Consider the following 19,412-nt stretch of genomic DNA (forward strand, 5'->3'; position numbering starts at 1 on the left):
ATCAACTTCAAACATATTTAAAGTCAAAATAGCATCTAGAAAGTTTTTAGGAAGCTTTTCTAGAAGGTATTATGAAATTAATCTACTTTTATTTACTTCTATCTAATCATATAGATATTTATTAAAGTACTTATATACATCTGTGATATTATCTCTCTTTCTAGGAATGAGTTCTATGAGGAGCGGTCTTCATATGTTGAAGAGATCTAAGATGTAACGAATTATATATGCTACATAGTCTAATCTTTTTTCTCTTAGAAGATGGTTAATAGGTCTTTTCAGCCATTGATAGTGTCTTATACTAGGACAAGAAGACCACCCTCTTATTTAATTGTTGTTAAAGCCTTTGTAACTTCCTTCAAATAAAATATTTGGAATACCATCAAAAATTGTTCCTACCTTTGATAAATCACCAAACATCGAGACTCTCTTCTAAAGTTGTCATATCAAATATGTTAAATCTTGCCATCTCCTTCACATGTTATATCTTGCTATCCATGACAAAGTCATGGATGATAACCATAGTTGGCAAAAAATGGTGTTTGTTGAATGGAAGAATATATTGAATTATTGTACGCAAACTCTGCCAATGGTAGAAGAGTTGTCCAATCATCTTGATGGTAGTTGATGATATACCTCAAGTACTACTTCAAAACTTAATTCATTTATTCTATTTGCCTATTAATTTGCATATGAAAAGTCAAAAAGAGCTTTATATCTAACTTTAATATCTTGAAAATGATTCTCCAAAATCTTCATATAAATTGAGTCTTCCTATTTGATATAATATCTTTAGACAATCTATGATAGTAATAGATGTTGTTAAAAAAAAACTTAGTCATTTCTTCACATGTGATAGATTTTATACATGGTATAAAATATGCCATTTTGATAAAATAATCTATTACCATGAATATAGAATCATACAAACCTAAGACTAAAAGATTCATAATAAAATCCATAGAAATGGAAGACCACGGTTGTTCTAGAATAGGTAAAAGTTGAAGAAGTCCATAAGGTCAATGGCAAGTAGTTTTGGATCTTAAACAAATATCACATGATTGTACAAAGTCTTTTACTCCCTTCCACATTTGAAGCCACCAAAAATCTTTAGATATTAGCTCCAACGTCTTGTTGTATCCAAAATATTTGGTTGTTGGAAAGTCATGATAACTTTGAAGAACATATAATTGTGCCCTACCTTCTAGAATGTATAATTGTCTCTTGAAATAGAATGGGTTTTTTTAAAATTTAAACTTGAAAATATCATGAGACTTAAAAGAATTATTCTTGATATCATGGACAAGAGGATGAGATGACATACTTGATTGAATTTTCTTAACAAACATTGAATTAATGGTTAATTTTGATTTTATTACTCCCAAGTGAAAATGTTCTAGCTTCAAGAGATTTTTTTTTTATTGATCAAAAGATACATTTTCTTCTTTTGGTACAAGATAAGAACGTCTAAAAGGACATCCAACAAACCTTGTTATTTTTTGAATTCATAAGTGATCTTGTAATCAAATCTTGATAAGAGCATGCTCCAACAAACTTGGCAATAATTTAAAATACGTGCTAATATGAAATTTTTAAGATTCTTGTGATTTATATATACGGTGACTGGACTCGAGGTGCCTTCTAAATAATAATGCCATTCTTGAAATAAATCCATGATTGTGATGAGTTCTTTGTTACGGATCTCATAATTAATCTTGATTGCTAAATTTGTTTTTGAATGAAAAGCTATTGGATGGAATTTGTCATGTGCTTCGATTTAAAATAATATTACACCCAAAGCAAAGTTTGATGCATCTATTTCCATAAAAAAATACCTTGAAAAAGTCAACACAATATAAGATTGGTATACAATTAAATTCTTTTTTTAAAGTATCAAATGATACTTTGGCTTCTTCACTCCACTTAAGTTTGTTTTTACAAATCAAACGTGTAAGTGGAGTTGCAATTTGAAAAAAATTCTTAATGAAAATTTTATAGTAATTGGCAAAATCCAAAAAGCATTATATGTCTCTTTTGGTTCTTAGAATCTTCCAATCTATGATAGTCTAGACCTTCTTTGGATCCATTTTTAGTCCTTTATTGGAAATAATGTATCCTAAGAAGTCAATTTGAGTAGTATAGAATACATACTTTTTTAATTTTGCATATTTTTTATAGATTTATTTTTGTATAGATCTTTGTTTGATTCAATTGATCAAGAAGTCTTAAAATCAAAGATAGATGATATCTATTCTTAATGGTGATCTTGTTGATTTTTCAATAGTCTATATACATCCGCAAAGATCCATCTTTTTTCTTCACAAATAAGATCAGAGCTCCAATGTCATATTATGTGTTATCATGCTTAGGTATGTACTAGGTACTTAGCTATGGAAGGTGATGTTGTATTTCACAAACATCAAAAAAAATCCTAATAGGTTTCATCTATATGAGAAGAATATAATTCAAATTCCAATTCAAAAGTGCTAAAAAACACTCTTTTTAGTAGCCTCAATCACACATAAACCTCAATTATTTTGTTACTTTCATATTAAAGTAATTTAGATTTTTCTTATAAGCCCCAATCCTAATCAATGAGCTTTAATAAGCTATAACTTCTAATTTGACCATCCACTTGATGTAAAGTTTTGCATGCAATTGTCAATATAAGTCTTCTATATGCTCAAGAATTTTCAGCCCAATCCAAGAAAATAGATTTTGAAAAAACCTCCAAAAATTGCACTGATGGTACTCAGCTGCCAACTTGAAAAGTGAAGCAAAAATTCGAGTAGTTATTTCTCTTTTTCCAACTATTAACTTTGATTCAAAATTGGTATGCAGCTTGATCTTTAAGTCCTTCAATTCCATGCCAAATTTTACCTTGATCCGACTAGTAGATCTTTAGATATCGTAGAAACTCTATCCAACTCTAAACTACCAACTTCCGAAACCCTCTTGTATTAAAAACTAGATATCTCTAAATCACATTATTAGATTATTACAAAATTTTTTATACACTTATCACACTCAATGATCCAAAAAATTTAAAAATTTTGAATCATAGATGTTACACCAATTGTACAAACTAACCAAAATTTCTAGCCCTAGTTATATTATATAAAATCCAAATCACCAATACAAACCCTGACTTTGAACAACAATTGTCCAATCCTCTAAAATCCTACAAAAAAAATCCTTCTGCCTTTCGAAAGAGCTTTAATTTAACTCTCAAATCCATATCTTTGAACCTCAAATGTCTCCCTAATTTGCCCTAGGCAGTCATTGTAGTGACCATAAGTCTGATTTCGACCTTGCTTTACAAACAATCAACTCCTAGGTATCGATCTAATCAATCCTAGGGATTTTTTAGCCCAATCCTACCTTCAACTTGATCTTAGTATCAACCATATCAATCATTTATCTCTTCTATCTTGATTTTAATAATTTATGGTCTTTTTAAGGCAGTAAAAGAGTTTCTATATTCTAAAAGGTAAAAATATTAACTAACTTTTATCTACTTGCTATTAAGTCAAGAAAATAAGCTAAGAAGCTTTTATAAAAGCCTTATTAAAATATTTTAAATTCTTTTTGAACTAATATAATAGAATATTAATTAAAAAATTATTTTTAGTTATATTTTCACCATATAATCGTATCACAACACGACACTAGCTAGAGATTTAAAATGACGTATAAAATTCTTAGCAAGGTTTTCAATAATATACTCCTTGAATGCAACCAATTCATTTTGTCATAGCCTATAAATTGGTCCAAATGACAGTTGAGCCTCTTTGTGAAGATGGATAGAACAATTATAAGGACAATGCTTTGGAAGAATATCTACGTTTTTCTTTTCAAAAACATCCTAGAAATCTTGATACTCACTAGAAATACTACTTGATGTCTTCTCACTATTAGAAATAGGCATGGCATATAAAGCAAAAGATAATTCTTTTTTTTGTGGTATGCATAAAAGCTTTCATATCTACCACTAAGGATTTGGATGTACTAGACTTATATATTTTTACTTGACTAATGGGATTTTGTATTAAACTTTTGTAATAAAGATTATATTTTTGTAATTAAGATAATTTTAAAATAACTGGATTAGATAGAGATCTTATTATATTAAATATTACTATATTATTATGATCTTTAATTTTTATATCTAAAGGAACAATCTCATGCATACCATCTCTAGAAGATAGCAAATAACCATCTATGACTTCTGCATGTACAAGTTTAGTTTTTTTTATTAACAATATCTCTTCTTTTTTAACATAATCTTTGTCTACAAAATAAGTTGAGGCTCTTAAACCTAATAAAGCTAAGACTTTGTGATTTTTTGGTCCTAGATAAACTTCTATTGTAAAAAAAAGGTGAAAGATCTGAAGAGAGAATAGGACCTTTACTAGGAGTTATGCGAGATTCCAACCACATGGTCCCTATTCTAGCTAGAGAATTTTTTTTTCCAATATCTCATCTTCTTTGGCAACCATGCTTCTCATTTTGTAATTGCGTTGTTTCTTTAGACAATGTTGAATAGTATGTTTAGCTTCTCCACAATATAAGCATAAGCCCTTTTGATGTCATCAATTCTTTTCCTACTTTGTGAGGAATTTAAAATGTATTGTATCAATTTGCATTAGTTTTGGCCTTGATGAATAAGTTTTTAAAAACTTAGAAGCTGACGTCATTATTTGATTTGTTCTTCTTCAACCAAATCTTTGTTCTTGATATCTTTTAAATAATTAATTCTCATATGCAATGGCTTAAGCAATAAATTGTTCCAAAGATTCTATCTTGGATATTATCAATAACAAGTCTTTGACATTATCCTTCAATCCATATCAAAATTGATTGATAAGGGCTTTGTCATTTCAATCCATGTCGTAAGTGAGGTTTTGGAATTCATTAGTATATATAGAGGCTGACAATGATCCTTGTTGTAAAGATAAGAATTTAGTCTTTGCTACTTTTTTTTTTATCACTTTCTCCAAATGTGGCCATAAATAATTCTAGGAATGAGTTTAAATCATAAAAGAGTCACAAATCTTTTTCCATTAAAGATACAAATCAAAAAAGAGCACTTCTTGATAGAAGTGCACCTATAAATATGACTTGAGTAAATCCATTAGGATATTGAAAAAGATGCAACCTTAAATAGAGCTTGATTTCTTGCAAAAATCCTCAAAATTTTGATCTTATTCCGTCAAAATTCTTAGGTATACTAATCCTTGTCCCTATCATATTTATAGAAGCAAAAATTCCTAGATTTGATTGTAAGGACAATCTACTTGCTTCCTTCAATTGCACAACTTCTTGTAGTAAACTCTAAACTTTTTCTATAGGCGTAGGCATAATATGTCCATGATTCACATTAGAAATACGTGAGATTTTCATTCTTATAGTATTGACAAGATCATGAAGATCTACAATAGTTCCAAATCTATTCTCACTTCTATTGAGAGTAGCATCCATTATCTTTCCTTCCATATACAACTCAAACAAATTCAAAAAGTTAAATTGAAAGAGAGTAATCTGCAACCTCTAATAAAAATTTAAACAAAAAAGAGTAATCCACTCTTTTTAAAGAAAAGATTAGTGTTAGAAAATAAGATTTTTTTTTTAAAGATGGATAGTCGGCAACCTTCAAAACGTGTTGACTTTGCAAGATATATATCTTAACTTGCAAAGCAAGTTGTCTATATGTGTGGCACATACTTAGCTTATTCTGCAAGCTACTAACATATTGTTAACTTGTTGACCAAGTTTCTAACCTATCAATCAACTACAAACATATGTAAAGTCAAAACAACATCTATGAAGCTTCTAAGAAGCTCTTTTAGAAGGTATTATAAAATTAACCTATTTTTATTTACTTCTATCTAATCATATAGGTATTTATTAGAATACCTATATATATCTGTGATACCAAGCTTGCTAGAATATGTCATTATCTCATTTTGATTTTGTGATTACATATCAACTAAAAAAGCAACAAAGACCATTAGATGTTTTATCAAAGAAATCATACCTTGCTTTAAAGGCCAAAGAAAAAAAAAATTAATCAACAATATACCACTCTCTTGAAGCCAAAATAATTTTATCTTTGTACTATTTCTATGATTATACTTGTTGATTCAATTTTTTTCAAAGAAATTTGTATAGTGTGAGCTAAAGACTAATTAATTTGTAATATCAAGCAGTACGCTAACTAAGAAAAGTTTAAGTTTTTGGAACATCTTTTGTATTTTTAAGATTGTTTATATATTTTGGAAGGACCAATGCAACTTTGTGTTCTTTAATCTTATCATGACTTTCCAGTTGTAGGACATTTTGGATTTAACAAAACATTGGAACTTATCTCTCAAGATTTTTAGTGGCGTTAAATGTAGAAGTCCATGAAGGACATTGTTTTCTCATAGAATTTCCAACATCATCCTTATGGACTTCTACAGCCACTTCTAATCTCAAAGCAACTATGGTCTTTAATATTAATGGATTTTGTTATTGATGTGCTACTATCAGCTACATTTGATTCTATCTACATTGTTGTAGATTGACTTACAAAGATAGCATATTTTATTCCATGAAAAAAAGGTAAGTCAAATAGTATTTATAATGTACCATCAACTATCAATAAGTTAACTGGACCTTATATTTATCTTGAGTTAAATTTGCTTATAATAATATTTTTTATGCTTTGACTCAAAAAACACATGTTTATTTCAATTATGGTTACTATCTAAAGCTTGATTTGTTTAGTTATATCAAAGGATGAAAATCTAGTAGTTGAAGATCTTATAAAACAATTGTTATAGCTCCAAACAATTTTGAAGCTTTGTTTACAAGTAACTCAAGATTCTTATAAAACATCTTTAAAAAAATTTAGAAAAAAATCCCTTGGTTTTGAAGTTAGAAATAAAGTATGGCTTCTTTTACAAAATATCAAGACAAATTGGACTTACAACAAGTTGGACTACTAAAGATTGGCATCATTTTATATTCAAAAACAAATCAATCTAATTGCTTATTGGTTGGAACTACCCACATCTATAAAGGTACATCTAATCTTTCATGTTTTTCTCTTAGATACTTATTCAAAATCAATTATTCTAAAAAGCATACAACCATCACCTCCTTGCATTGAAATAGATAATCATGTAGAATGAGATAGAAAAGATCCTTGATTCTTCATGAAGAAGAGACAAGTTGGAATATTTTATTCATTGATGCAACTATGATATCAATAAGCGTATGTGAGAACTAGCAAAAAAATATAATTAATGTGCTGCAAAAAGTATAAGAATTTCATTGATGCTATCCTCAAAACCTAAACCTATTTTAAGATGAGTTCTTTACAAAGTTACTACTAGGATGTAGTATATAACAAAGAAAGTAGATATGAAACCAATGTTCTTTGTAGAACTTGGAATTAAAAGAAGAAGTGATGTTACGAACATCCAACAAGAAGATTCTAAAAATATTTTTAAAATATTGTATTAGGTTTTAAAATGTTTGAAAAGATTCTTAAAAAGTTTTAGAAGATTTTTAGAATATTTTAGGAGATTCTAGAAAGTTCTAAGAAGATTAAAGAAGTTGTCCAAGAAACTTCTTAGGATTGCTTCGTCTTCAAGCAACAAGGAACTTCTCAAGGAACTTCTTAAGGTTGCTTCATCTTCAAGCAACATGAGAACTTCTGGAGAAGCTTCCTAATACCTAGTATATATTAGAGCTAAGGCTAAAGGAATCTTCAATCTCAATGATACATCTCTTGAAGCTTTAGTTCACATCTCTTAGTGTTGATCTTGTATTCATCTGATTTAATCTTCTCGTTAGTTTTTTTTATTGAAACTCTTCTGTTCAACTTCTTCTTTGATCTCTTGTATAGTATATGTGTAACAATAACTTATCTAAGATAATGTCTTCTATAAGGTAACTTATTTTATTTTCACTTTTATTTTCTTATTAATAGTAGATATAAAGATTCAATGGACCATTATAAGAAGACCTACATTGCAAAAAAATTACCTAGCCATAGATACCTAATGTTAAATGGCTTGATTATCAATAAAACATCATGTGTGCAATTGAGATGATACAATAACAATCAAACATCTTTAAAACAAAAGACAATGTTTTTTTTTAATTTTATTTATTTAATTTCTATACTTCTTAGCCATATTATCATTCAATTAAAAACCTATTGTTTGTTGATGAATAATATTTGTGAAATATATTTATATTATTATATAAAATAATTGCAATACTTGTATCATTATATTTTGTATTGTTACATGTACGTAAAGTTCAACATTTGTATTCTTGGTATAATTGGCATATTGTAATTAAAAAAGCTTGAGATTTTTCAATAAAAAAAAATTAATTAAGGTCAAAGTGGTTCTAAATAAATGATATTAATGTTATTTTATTTATGTTTAAGAATTTGCATAAAATTCCCAAATGTTTAATTTCTACCTCTTCATACAACAAATTCTACAATTACAAATTTAACAGACTAAAATCTAAGTCTGTTCTTTTAATGCAAATATTGCAGCATGCATGTGTATATATATATCTTTATTTAATTTATTTACTTATTTATAATTACTCTGTTATGTCAATTGTAGATGGATCGTTTGAATAATTTTTTAAGTATATATTTAAGTAGATATTTAAGTGGTAGCTAAAACTAGGCGATTGATTGTCTTGGCCACCTGACAGTCTAAATCCAGAATCCTTCATGAGTCAATCCTAGTTCAATCCAACTCATGAGCGAACACAATGATAAAATATCACAGATGAAAATAAGTACGCTACATAAATTTACCCAGCACAACCACGCACCCTCGCTGCAGAGGCTTGCAATATAATGAGTATGAGAAGCTAAACAAGTAAAACAAGTCCAGCCTTTCGTGCCCCGAGATCAGATCCAGGAACCGTCGCAGTAGCAGCAACAATAAACAACCAAGTGGAAACTGCCTTTTGTCATGAGAGACTTATCACAAAACCCTATTCCAGAAAAATAAGAATCACAGAACGTGATCGATACCAAGCGTATGCTGAGGAATTTGAGAGACTCTCGGAATCTAGAACCGGGTACACAATAATGATTAAAACTAAACCTCGTCTGAAACTATTGATAGTACATGAAAGATCTCTTCAGCCAGCTATATAATTACAGCACTCAGAAGCGGTTACTACCTACCCTTGACAAGCTAACCATGCGACCACCAGCGTCTGCTTGTTGAACTCCCCGGTTGTTAATCCCAGATGCTGGCCCTGCCTGATAAGGTGTTCGGCCTGCACTGCTGTAAGCATCCTGGTAACGGGTGCTCTGGTAGCCACTGTTGTAGCCGCTCCTTCCTTGATTACCACGGTTGTAATTGTTAAAGCCACCCTGGTTGTCTCTCGCACCCCGTCCTCCGGCCTGGTTGTCACGTCCACCGCGACCGCCTCGGTTGTTCCTAAAACCACTGCGGTTTCCTCCAAAATCACCCCCACGTCTGCCACCCGCTGCATCAGCGTAGTCTTGACCCTCCTTGTTACGTCGCCCTAATCCCTCCAAGCCACCGCCACCAGTGCGAGCATCGAAAGCCTTCTCGTTGCTCTCCACAAGCACATTCAGCTTTTCAGCGAACTGGGAGGCCAATGCCTGCAGCCGAGTGGGTTCCATATTATGGGTCACAACGCACCTGGTGGGCTGGTCCCAGCTCGCGTGAAGCTCCTCTGCGATCATCATCTTGCTTACGATACTATGCACCTGGGCCTCCGGCAATCCAAACATCACCATCAGCTGGTCCAGGCTCAATGACTCGAAGTATGGGGAGTACGTGAAGATATACGTCCGCAGGGCTTCCTCTTGCAGCTTCTCCTGCAACATCTCCATGATCGATTCCCGCTGCCCAAGTAGCCTCCACACGTCCATGCTCTGAATCACTTCCACTGCCTTCTTCCAATCACCTTTGCTCAATGCCCGCGTCGCTGCCATCACATGGTCACGCACGTTCTCTGGAGGCCCCGTGAACATCTGTTTCTCATTGATATCCAGCAGCCTTCGAAATGGCTTGCTGATCATTTTGCGCTTCATATCATGCACGCTTGATGCCATGTTAGGAACCTCCAAGAGCATTGCGGTGATCAGATGCACCGCCTCTAGTAGCTCTAAGTTGATGTGCATGTGAAACGGCATCTGTCGTCTTCTCTCCAGTTTCTCCTGCTCGGGATTCTTCTCGTGGTATCGACTCTGTGATACTCCCTGCGCTAACAATTCTTTTACGCGACCCCCGGCATATAACTCTGACAGACAGTTGTGCGCCTCTGTCACCAAGGACTCACGGAATGCGCACAATCCCAGCTGAGCCATCGCCCTGTTGAACAGAATTTGCGTCGAGATGTCCATGTTCATCACGGACTCCTGCAGATGACTCATCAATAGCAGGTCACGAGCAGTGTAAAACTCGTCAGAAATAGCGTGCTGATAAATATCGCACAGCATGGCTCGAGCCCTCGTTCGCTCATCCCCATGCTTGTAAATCAAGGTCACCAGCTGATCCATCAGCTTCCTATTGACGCTTGGAAATGAGGGCCTGCGCGGAACGATCTCGGGGGTCAGCACGAAGGGAGCAGGCCCCTTCGTTTCCGTTGATGCCTTCATCACCGCTTCACCGTCCTTCTCCTCGCCATCCTCGCCTGCCACAATCTCCGCAGCTGCACCACCTACACGGCTCTGCAGCTCCGACAGCTTCCTCATAGCCTCGTATACCTCCTGCGGCTTGTAGTACACATGCTCCACTCGCCTCAAAGCTACTCGAGCGGCTGCCCTCATGTCACCCAGTCTCTCCACATATGCCTGCACATTCTGGGCCAGTGTCATGAATAAAGGCTCGTCCCGAAGCCGCTCCACATAATCCTTGGTGTGTGGGTCGATGCACTGCAGGCTCTTAAACAATTCGTCATCGATACGCTCCAAGAAGGCAACCATGTTACCCCACACGTGAATGGATCCCTCGTAATCTGCTCCCTTCTCTGTCTCGTTCTCTGCCTCAGGTTCAGAGGTCTCGTCCATTTTGATGTTCGGGTATTGTGCTAGAATATCCAAAATTACCAGCACGTTCTGCACGCACTTCTTCCATACGGCAATGGGCATGTGTGTGTTCAAGCTTGGATTCACGTCAAACTGCGCGGACACTACGTGCACCATCACCTCCAGCTTCTGGGCGGGCGTCTTCGCACACCTCGCCAGGTAGGACAACTGCTCCACCTGCTCGGCACGATCTGTACCCTTTCGTCCACGAGCCACGATGATCTCCTTCAGCTTCTTGTCCACCATCTCCCACGAAATCTGGCCGGGATCCATTTTCGGAAACATCTCCTTTGGTTTCTTCTCGGCAGACGTCCAGCCCCCTCCATCGTCCTCTTGCTCCTCATCCTCTTCATCCGAATTCATTGTGCGTTCCACAATGTCATCGTCACTGAATCCATCGGCTGATTCGGCATCCTCATCGTCTTCATCGATCTCATCTTCCACTTCTGATTCCGGGTTAGCCCTAAATTTTTCGATATCAGCCTCGAACAATTTGTTATTCTTTTTCAGCTTTTGTTTCATGTAATTCAATGACTTCGCATTGCTGGGGCTCATCTTCTTCTTCGCATCCTTGTTCACCAGAGTCGCATTCAAAAAGTCCTCAAGCATCACAAGGGCCTTAATATAAATGCGAGGTGCGGTCACAGATTCTGTCACCCGGTTCACCTTCTCCAACTGCTTATTTAGCCGCTCAAAACTTTCTTGTAGCTGAACCCAATCGTTGATTTTCATGTAATTTTTCATTTGCTCTGTAGTCTGCACCAACTCGTCGAACCGCTTGTCCTTAGCAGATCGAACCATCCGAGGACCTTGGTCGTCAGATTCATCACTGTCTGAATCACCTTGAAGGTACTTTGATGGAAGAGCACCTCCACCCTCACCACCGAGGGGGATGTCATCTTCGAGATCGGATACTTCCTCCTCCTCGCTCTCGCTATCACTCTGTATTCAAACAGAAAATTCAGCCCAATTCCAAATCCACCCTATCATAACAGTATGCTCTTCACCTCACCGACGACCCATAGATTCAGTGCACTCTCTCGGCATCCCAAGAATATCAGCATATAGGATCATATGCGCTTGTTACTAAAACCCTAACTTCCTGGATACCAAGACTGAAAAGCACATCGTGCAAAGCCACTCTTACTGTATTCAGCAGACGGCATTACATGAAAGACAGGAAAACCCTGTAAAATTTAAAGTACAGAAAAGCAACCGAAAATGCCATAAACCGCACGAAATTGAGCTAAAAAGTTTAAAAATATACTAGAATGAAACCTAACAAGAGAGAGAGAGAGAGAGAGAGAGAGAGAGAGAGAGAGCTATATCACAAAAAACTAGAGAACTTACATTTTGAGTCCAAAAACGGGACGCCATGTTGAAGTCTCTGGATGAAGCGGGCGATATCAAACTGGAAAACAAAGCACGAGAGATTGGGAGCGAACGCCGTGACGATGGGATTGAGGAAACGCGCGGTGCAAGGAGGTGCGGCGCAGAGCAACAACCTCTCGAAGAGATCTTGCCGAGGGAGATTGAGGCATATGACCCTCGCCAAACCCTAGTTCATCCATGAGCTTCCGCAAACAACTAATTCATCCATTTTTCATTCATCAACAATTCGGTTTTCGCAACCAGAACGGCCCAAGCCTGAAAGGTACAAAGTCAAAGAAAAGTTGAGTAAAAAATAAGGATTCGTAATCAATGCATCTTCAATAGCAATGAATTTTCTTCTAAAATCTGGTTTAATTCAAATTTAAAAACCGTAAACAAATATTACAATCGTTAGAAGTATGTCTTTGTAAGAATCTATGTCTTTTAAAGTCTATTCATTCTTTCTTCTTATTTTATTTTTGGATTTAGACATTAGGACCAAAAATTCATAAAAAGTTTCACACAAGTTCTCATCTCACAGACTTTGGTGTGCATTGTCGCACAAGCAACACTGACCTGGAATGACTGCCGTGCACAACAAGCATCGATCATTAACCGAATTACCCGCTCCGTGTCCCACTCCCTCCGTCTGAGGTTTCAATCCCATGCCTCGGTTGCACTGCCATTTGTTTCCCTTCCCCTAGTTGTTTAGATTGCAGCTAAGTTTAGGGGGCCAGGTTCTGGCGACGAGAATCACGACAAGGGAGTGCCGCACAACACAGAACAGTCTAACACAACGCCTCGACTTGTGTGCATGCAAGGCTCCCTGACAGAGGAAAAACGGTTTGAGAAGCTAAAATAAATTTTGAAAAAAAACAACCGACACACACGACCTATTGATACCCTGGATCAATATCCAGTTTTCAATGCCCTGTGCCAAGTCAAACCTGGAAACACATCCACCTGAATACTGGAGAATGTTTTTATGGAAGCCCGATTATTGTGAAAGGACATTCGGAAGTTTCTGAGACTGCAGGTTTGGAGCCGAAACGTCCAAATTCGACATCAACTGGGATCTGAGTTGGCATGCCAAGTATCCCATAAGATACGCCACATCAGCATAGTTTGGATATTTATTGTCCTAGTTGGCAGGTGCATTGCGACCTTCCGAGGCTGTATCATTCGCGAACATTCCAGAACACAGTTGAAGCTTCCTGGGCCTGTTCTTTTCCAGAGACTTGAACCGCACTTTGCTGTTTCCCCATACAAATTGCCCGTTCTGCATCGGCAAGCCAGTGTCCCGAGTGTTTGTTTTGATTCTGTGACGAGGTGTGAGGCTTAGCGCTGTAGTAGGTGGTTGTGGATACGTGGTTACATTTTTGAGGAGGGTCGTTGTGATCTCATCTAAAGAGATTCTTCCCTAAATCGGAGTAGAGTCGCTTGTTTGTTGATTGGATTGATTGTCGCTGTGAGGGAGAAGTTGAAATACGTAACAAATTATGGGAGGAGGACTTTTTGATAGTATGTTGGATCCTTACAGCACTGCGTGCATGTATCCTAGGGCGCAAACGAGGGGTCGGTATTATCGGCCAAGGTCTCCTGCGTATGATTATCCTGGTTTTACTGGGATGCCAGAGAATCGCGTCTTTTCGAGTGAGGTTAAGGAAACTCCTGTTGGGAGGGCTGTAAGGACGATTCCTGTTACAGATGGAAGTGCACCTGTGGCGATGTCGCGAAACGTGGATCGAGTAAAGACGCCGCCTGAGCTTGAGAGGTTTGCGAGTAAGGAGCTAGCCGCAAGGAAGATCCAAGCTGTGTACCGTGGTTATTCCGTGCGAAGGACTCAACCTCTGAAACACTTGAGATTGACCATGAAAGTCAAAGAGGAGCTGAAGAAGTTGAAGTTGAAGTTGGAAGGGGAAGAACAGAGGAAAAAGCTTTGTAGTGACCCGCAGGAAAGAATTAGGTGGACGGAAGGTGTCATGGCATTGCTATTACGGTTGGATCAGCTGCAAGGTGCGCATCCGGATGTCCGAATCATACGTAAGGCAGTAGCAAAAGAACTGATAGCATTACAGGGACAGCTCGATTCCCTCTCCGATTCCTCTGAAGAGCACAGTGTTGGAGATGCACCTGAAGAGAACATTACCATGCGGGATGCAGCGGGTGAAGGGACGAAAATATTTCATGATGACGCAAACATTCCTGCTGTAGAAACCACGGAGGGAGTGGAATTCAAGAACAACATTTCGCAGGAATTGAATGATTTTGAAAATAAGAACTTTGCACCGACAGTACAGGAAGCAGATGATATCCATTCTGCCCTCGAGGTCAATCAGACTAAGTATCAGAGTTCTGTATTAGAGGAGGGCAACGAGATGGATGAGAATAATTCTGATGACATCAAGGTCAATGAGAATTTAACACCGGAGCATCAGTTACCTGTGGAGGTGAGTGCCTCAGTCGCCGCAGATTGTCATGAACAAGCTGCTTCGTTCCATAGACCAATAGGTGAGAGCGCGAATACAAATGTGGAACGAGTTTTGGAACCATGCTCTTCAGAGACTTCTTCTGAGATTTCAATTGGTGAAGGAAATGAAGAAAGAATGCTGGGTTCAAATCCAGCCCTCGACTTGGCAGAGGGAGATAAGGGAAGTGTATTTCGCACGGAAAATCACATTACCGGAGAGGGCTGTCAAATAGACGATGCAGTGGCAAGTGCACCCTGTAAAGATTCTACTGAAGATCCAATCGCAGTCAAGAATGAGGCAACAGTTCCTGTCGAGAATGATCGCAGCAGTGAGTTGGGTCACACCACGAGGAGTGAAGCAGAGAGACCAATGATTGAAGTTGAAAAGCCAGAGCTCAATACTGCACCAAACTCTTCCGTGGATGGTTTCTATCCTGATGCTCTCATGCGTCTGGAAGGGAGAGAGGATGATGCAGGACTGCCGGATCTAGGTGGAAGATGGATGATTTCAGCAAGTCCTTCGAAAACTCCTTGTCTGGAATCGCAATGCGCTGCGAGTTTGGAAGTTGGTCAGTCTCAGTCTCCAACTGCAGAGAATTGTAATGCTTTGTCGAACCGTGCGCTGCTGCAGCAACTGCTCGAGGAGAATCGGAAACTGAAGGATGTCGTTGGGCAAGTGTTACACTGGGGGAAGCAACAGAATGATATTATTTACAATTTAGCTAGCCGGATCGAAAAACTGGAGGAACACCGGCCCCAAGCAAACATGTTGCATGAGGAGAAAAACAAGGGCAGGAATGGAAGTAGCACTGAAACATATTTGGCTGGCGATAGGGGAAGATCACTCCCCAGGATGGAGAGAAATCGCAGGAAAGGAAGGTCGAGGCATCGGTTCCAATTAGGTTACTTAGATCCAGAAAATTGGCTCTCGGCAGATTCAGACGAATGTTTTTGAATCTAGAATTAGAGACTAGTTGATGTCCGCAAAATCATGAACATAAATACAGTTTTTTTTTGTGAATAATATGTTCAATTTACACCTCAAATACAGGTTCTCAGATCATGATTGCGAAATTTCATAAAAAAATCTAGAATCTTGTTTGTAACCATTTGTATTATTATTTCAAAAAAAAATATGTGTAATTTAATTTTTTTAATTTTTTTTTCTGAGATCTATTCTTTGAACATAGATGAATCAATGGCGTTTATGTGAATACTGAATAAGTATGAATACAAATTGTTATATGTCTTTTTAGAAATCAAAAGTATAACTTAAATGATTGTCATGTAATGAATGTCTAAAGCGTGCAACAGCTCTTGAAGCTCATTGTACTCGGAACAACAGATGGATAATGTGTCAGCATAAGATCAAACCCAAGTTCTGTCTCAAATACAAACACTTTCTTTGGTTACACTTCCAAGAGTATTCCGAAAAAATTAATTAAACAGAACAATTAGTATTGTCATGTGAAATTTCATACCAATCCTCACTAGTCTTCAGTTTTCACCGAACACACTCCTGTGCAAACGATTCAACCATTTTTTTTCCTTTCAACTTGTTCAGGTAGGTGCACAGTTTTACCAGGAATATTGAACGAGGCACTGAATTATTGTCATGCTGTAATTAGTCAACTGCTGCAAACTTCTTGGTCGCGCTTCATTTTCATGTATCATACTTGAACAATGTGCCAGTTCAATGGCTACAGAACAGACAAGCTAAATAGTAAAATACAAGCTATGCATTGTAGCAATAAAGTAAATGAGGATATTCTAAACAGGTGGAATAATATACATTACAAACCCACAAACCAGAGAATTGGATTGTACCTACGAGTGCTCGTCATCAAGCTCAAGCCCTTCGGCTTCCAAAAGTTGTTGCACCAGCTTCTTCTGTGCTTCTTCTCGTGCCTTCCTATTCATTATGTCCCGCTTCTTCAATACGAGTGCTTGTCGCCTGATAGTATTCTCGAAGTTCGCTACAGATGCAGCCTTCTCACGAGCAAGGATGCGACGCTCTTCTTCCGGATCCACCTGCATTACTCATCCACTCTTAATCAAGTCTTACAATACAAGTACAACTGATAAGATGCCACAGTTATTAGTTCATACGCTTCTGGTACGAAATGCTTTCCTTACCTCCTCAAAGCAAGGAAAACAACTACGAGGATCTTAAAAAGCTTGACAGAAGTGGCACATAACACGTGTTTGTTCGCCAGCTTTTTAAGCCTAGGGATGAGATAAACAGTAGACCAGACCCTGTTAATCAGCAAGATTCCTCATTGTGAGATACACAACATGACTATGCCGCGGTACCTTGTCTCGGGCGGCACGACGAGCTTTCAGATTCAACTCACGCATCTGTTGCTCAGCCCATGCAGATGCCGCCATTTCCCCTCTTTGTTCAAAACTCTTCCTCTTCTTAATCACCCAATCCATCCAAGCAGACGACGCCTGTGCACACCAACAGATTATAAATGCGCAAGTACACCAACGACGAACACATAATTAGGCAAATCTGATCAGCTTTCGACTCTCATAATGCCCTTCCGAAGAACAGAGAAAATACTCACTGTTATTACTCCTAGAAGAAGTATTTACCAACATTTAATGAACATGTCCAGACATGACGATTTAGTACATAACCAGTGTCCTTTCACAACAGATAGTTCAAAAGGCATAGAACATTTTCAAACGGATTCATAACGAAGGGTCCAATCCAAAACAAAAAAACCCCACGTATGGTGCACTGAATTCACCTTCAAGGGGTTCGTTCGATGGTCGATATCATATTGTCGGCGCTGGTCACGGTCCATAAGCAGTTCATATGCCGCCTGGATCTGAATAAAGTAAGATTCTGGAGTCTCTCCTTTTTTGAGTTCACCACTCCTTTGGTTGTACACTGCAGATATAGCATATAACCGAAAAGGATTACACAAGGACATATGTTGAGGAACTAATCTTTCCAGAAAATTTCCTTAACACCAGAGAAGCTTGGCAGAATCGTGGAATCCTTGTTTACTCACTATAGAGATATACCAAAAACCACAACTCACCGTCGGGGTGGAACTGCTTGGCCATTCGACGGTATGCTCCTTTAATCGTATTCTCGTCTGCGTCCCTTTCAACTCCTATTCTCTCGAAACACATACCCCGAATAGACACACCAAGTCTCCATTCAGTAACGAAGTCCAAAACATGAAGTTAAAGAGAGGAACAATCCTACAATATCTGCATAATTACTATTCTCAATTCCAATGCTACGACACACAAGCTCGAACTTTTGCCCTTTCACAGATTTTAAGTTCCAATTTGCCAAGAACTCTAATTATTCTTACTGAAACTGTACTCCATTAAGTTAATGCATATGAGCTTTCCAGTCGTCTGCAACTCAACTCTTCACTACGCCAACTAGTTGCAACATCCAGACACCGTGACGCTCACCTAAAGTTTCATAAGGTGATTGATCTGCATCCCATCCCAAATTCCGAACCGCGTATGTGCGCGTCCAATTACGCTGGTCCTTCCACCGCAGCGACCCCTTCCGCCTCCGGTTTCGCGGTGTTTCCAGCGCATGGTTGAAACCCGAAGCGCTGCACGAACTTCCAGGTGAGGAGCACAATCCCCTCGAGCCATGAGCTACCGCGGCAGAATCCAAACAGAGCTGCGGTTTCAGTAGCCCATGCCTCGGACGTGACCTCACGGCGTACCACGCACAGAAAGACGACAGAGGAACTACGAACAGCGGCCCCGCACGCGACACGGTCGACATTGTCACCATTTCCACACGGATTCCAAACCTCCTCCTTCACCACAATTACGACCTCCGCCAGCGCCAACCCTAAATCGGAGAATTCGTCTACATCCGAACACACACACACACTCACACTAACACACTTCCACTAACATGAAGCTCCGGAACAAAATCGGCGTGAATTTCTGAGATTCATACCACTCGGCAGTGGCACCATCGTATGGTTGGTAAGTGCAGGTCAACAAAGGAAGGCCGAAACGCCTGATCCTAAATTTGGCACTGCTCGCACTGATGTTGTATTGACGGAAAGCTTGCGATATGTGAACGAATGCGCTCTGAAACCTTTCTCATTCACATGTTTCCTCAGCTCGAATGCAGAAAGTTCTATAGTATAGATTGCTTCATTTCGAGGTGCGGCAGTTTGCAAATTCTTGCACTAGGTAGTGGCATCAGTCTAATAGAGTGTCTGGGAAGGTCTAAAAGTAATAAAAGCAAGTTATCACCGATATTGTCGACTGGATTCATGTGAGTAAAAAGCTGTGCCGTGATCTGTGCTTAATTTAATTTTAAAAATAAGATACTCTAGTTTTTAGGGAGCTACAATGAGAGTGATCTCATGGCAGTGCAAAACAGGGGTAAAAGAGACCACGTGGAACACGACAACAGAATAAAAACTATAAAATAAAAATAAATAAAAAATTGCCTCGCATCCAAACAGCCGATAAAACAAT

General features: G+C 37.8%; 3 protein-coding genes across 3 annotated transcripts; 1 reads left to right on the top strand and 2 right to left on the bottom strand.

Annotated features, from left to right (window-relative positions):
* Positions 1-8,775: 8,775 nt before the first annotated feature.
* Positions 8,776-12,592, bottom strand: LOC112281649 (eukaryotic translation initiation factor 3 subunit C). Its single transcript, XM_024518406.3, has 2 exons — positions 12,440-12,592; positions 8,776-12,031 (listed from the first exon to the last, which is right to left on the bottom strand). The coding sequence occupies exons 1-2, from the start codon at positions 12,464-12,466 to the stop codon at positions 9,191-9,193; spliced, it is 2,868 nt and encodes a 955-aa protein (XP_024374174.1). The 5' UTR covers positions 12,467-12,592; the 3' UTR covers positions 8,776-9,190.
* Positions 12,593-13,730: 1,138 nt separating this feature from the next.
* LOC112281650 (uncharacterized) lies at positions 13,731-16,092 on the top strand. Its single transcript, XM_024518407.3, has one exon. The coding sequence runs from the start codon at positions 13,960-13,962 to the stop codon at positions 15,883-15,885; it is 1,926 nt and encodes a 641-aa protein (XP_024374175.1). The 5' UTR covers positions 13,731-13,959; the 3' UTR covers positions 15,886-16,092.
* A 462-nt stretch (positions 16,093-16,554) lies between these two features.
* On the bottom strand, positions 16,555-18,834 carry LOC112281651 (uncharacterized). The gene is made up of 5 exons (XM_024518408.3): positions 18,372-18,834; positions 17,984-18,058; positions 17,687-17,829; positions 17,244-17,381; positions 16,555-16,961 (listed from the first exon to the last, which is right to left on the bottom strand). The coding sequence occupies exons 1-5, from the start codon at positions 18,706-18,708 to the stop codon at positions 16,758-16,760; spliced, it is 897 nt and encodes a 298-aa protein (XP_024374176.1). The 5' UTR covers positions 18,709-18,834; the 3' UTR covers positions 16,555-16,757.
* Positions 18,835-19,412: the final 578 nt, after the last annotated feature.

The sequence above is a fragment of the Physcomitrium patens genome, chromosome 4 (genome assembly GCF_059467195.1).
Source record: "Physcomitrium patens ecotype Gransden chromosome 4, ASM5946719v1, whole genome shotgun sequence".
Taxonomy (NCBI): Eukaryota; Viridiplantae; Streptophyta; class Bryopsida; order Funariales; family Funariaceae; genus Physcomitrium; species Physcomitrium patens.

What these genes read in the sequence shown, in the direction of transcription:
- LOC112281651 (XM_024518408.3), bottom strand. Translation starts at nt 18,708, where the DNA reads ATGGTGACAATGTCGACCGTGTCGCGTGCGGGGCCGCTGTTCGTAGTT. An exon ending in ATCACCTTATGAAACTTTAG is followed by an intron (nt 18,059 to 18,371) that starts GTGAGCGTCACG and finishes TCGAGAGAATAG; the next exon opens with GAGTTGAAAGGGACGCAGAC. An exon ending in CAAGCAGTTCCACCCCGACG is followed by an intron (nt 17,830 to 17,983) that starts GTGAGTTGTGGT and finishes CTATATCTGCAG; the next exon opens with TGTACAACCAAAGGAGTGGT.
- LOC112281649 (XM_024518406.3), bottom strand. Translation starts at nt 12,466, where the DNA reads ATGGCGTCCCGTTTTTGGACTCAAAAT. An exon ending in CCCGTTTTTGGACTCAAAAT is followed by an intron (nt 12,032 to 12,439) that starts GTAAGTTCTCTA and finishes GTTTGAATACAG; the next exon opens with AGTGATAGCGAGAGCGAGGA.
- LOC112281650 (XM_024518407.3), top strand. Translation starts at nt 13,960, where the DNA reads ATGGGAGGAGGACTTTTTGATAGTATGTTGGATCCTTACAGCACTGCG.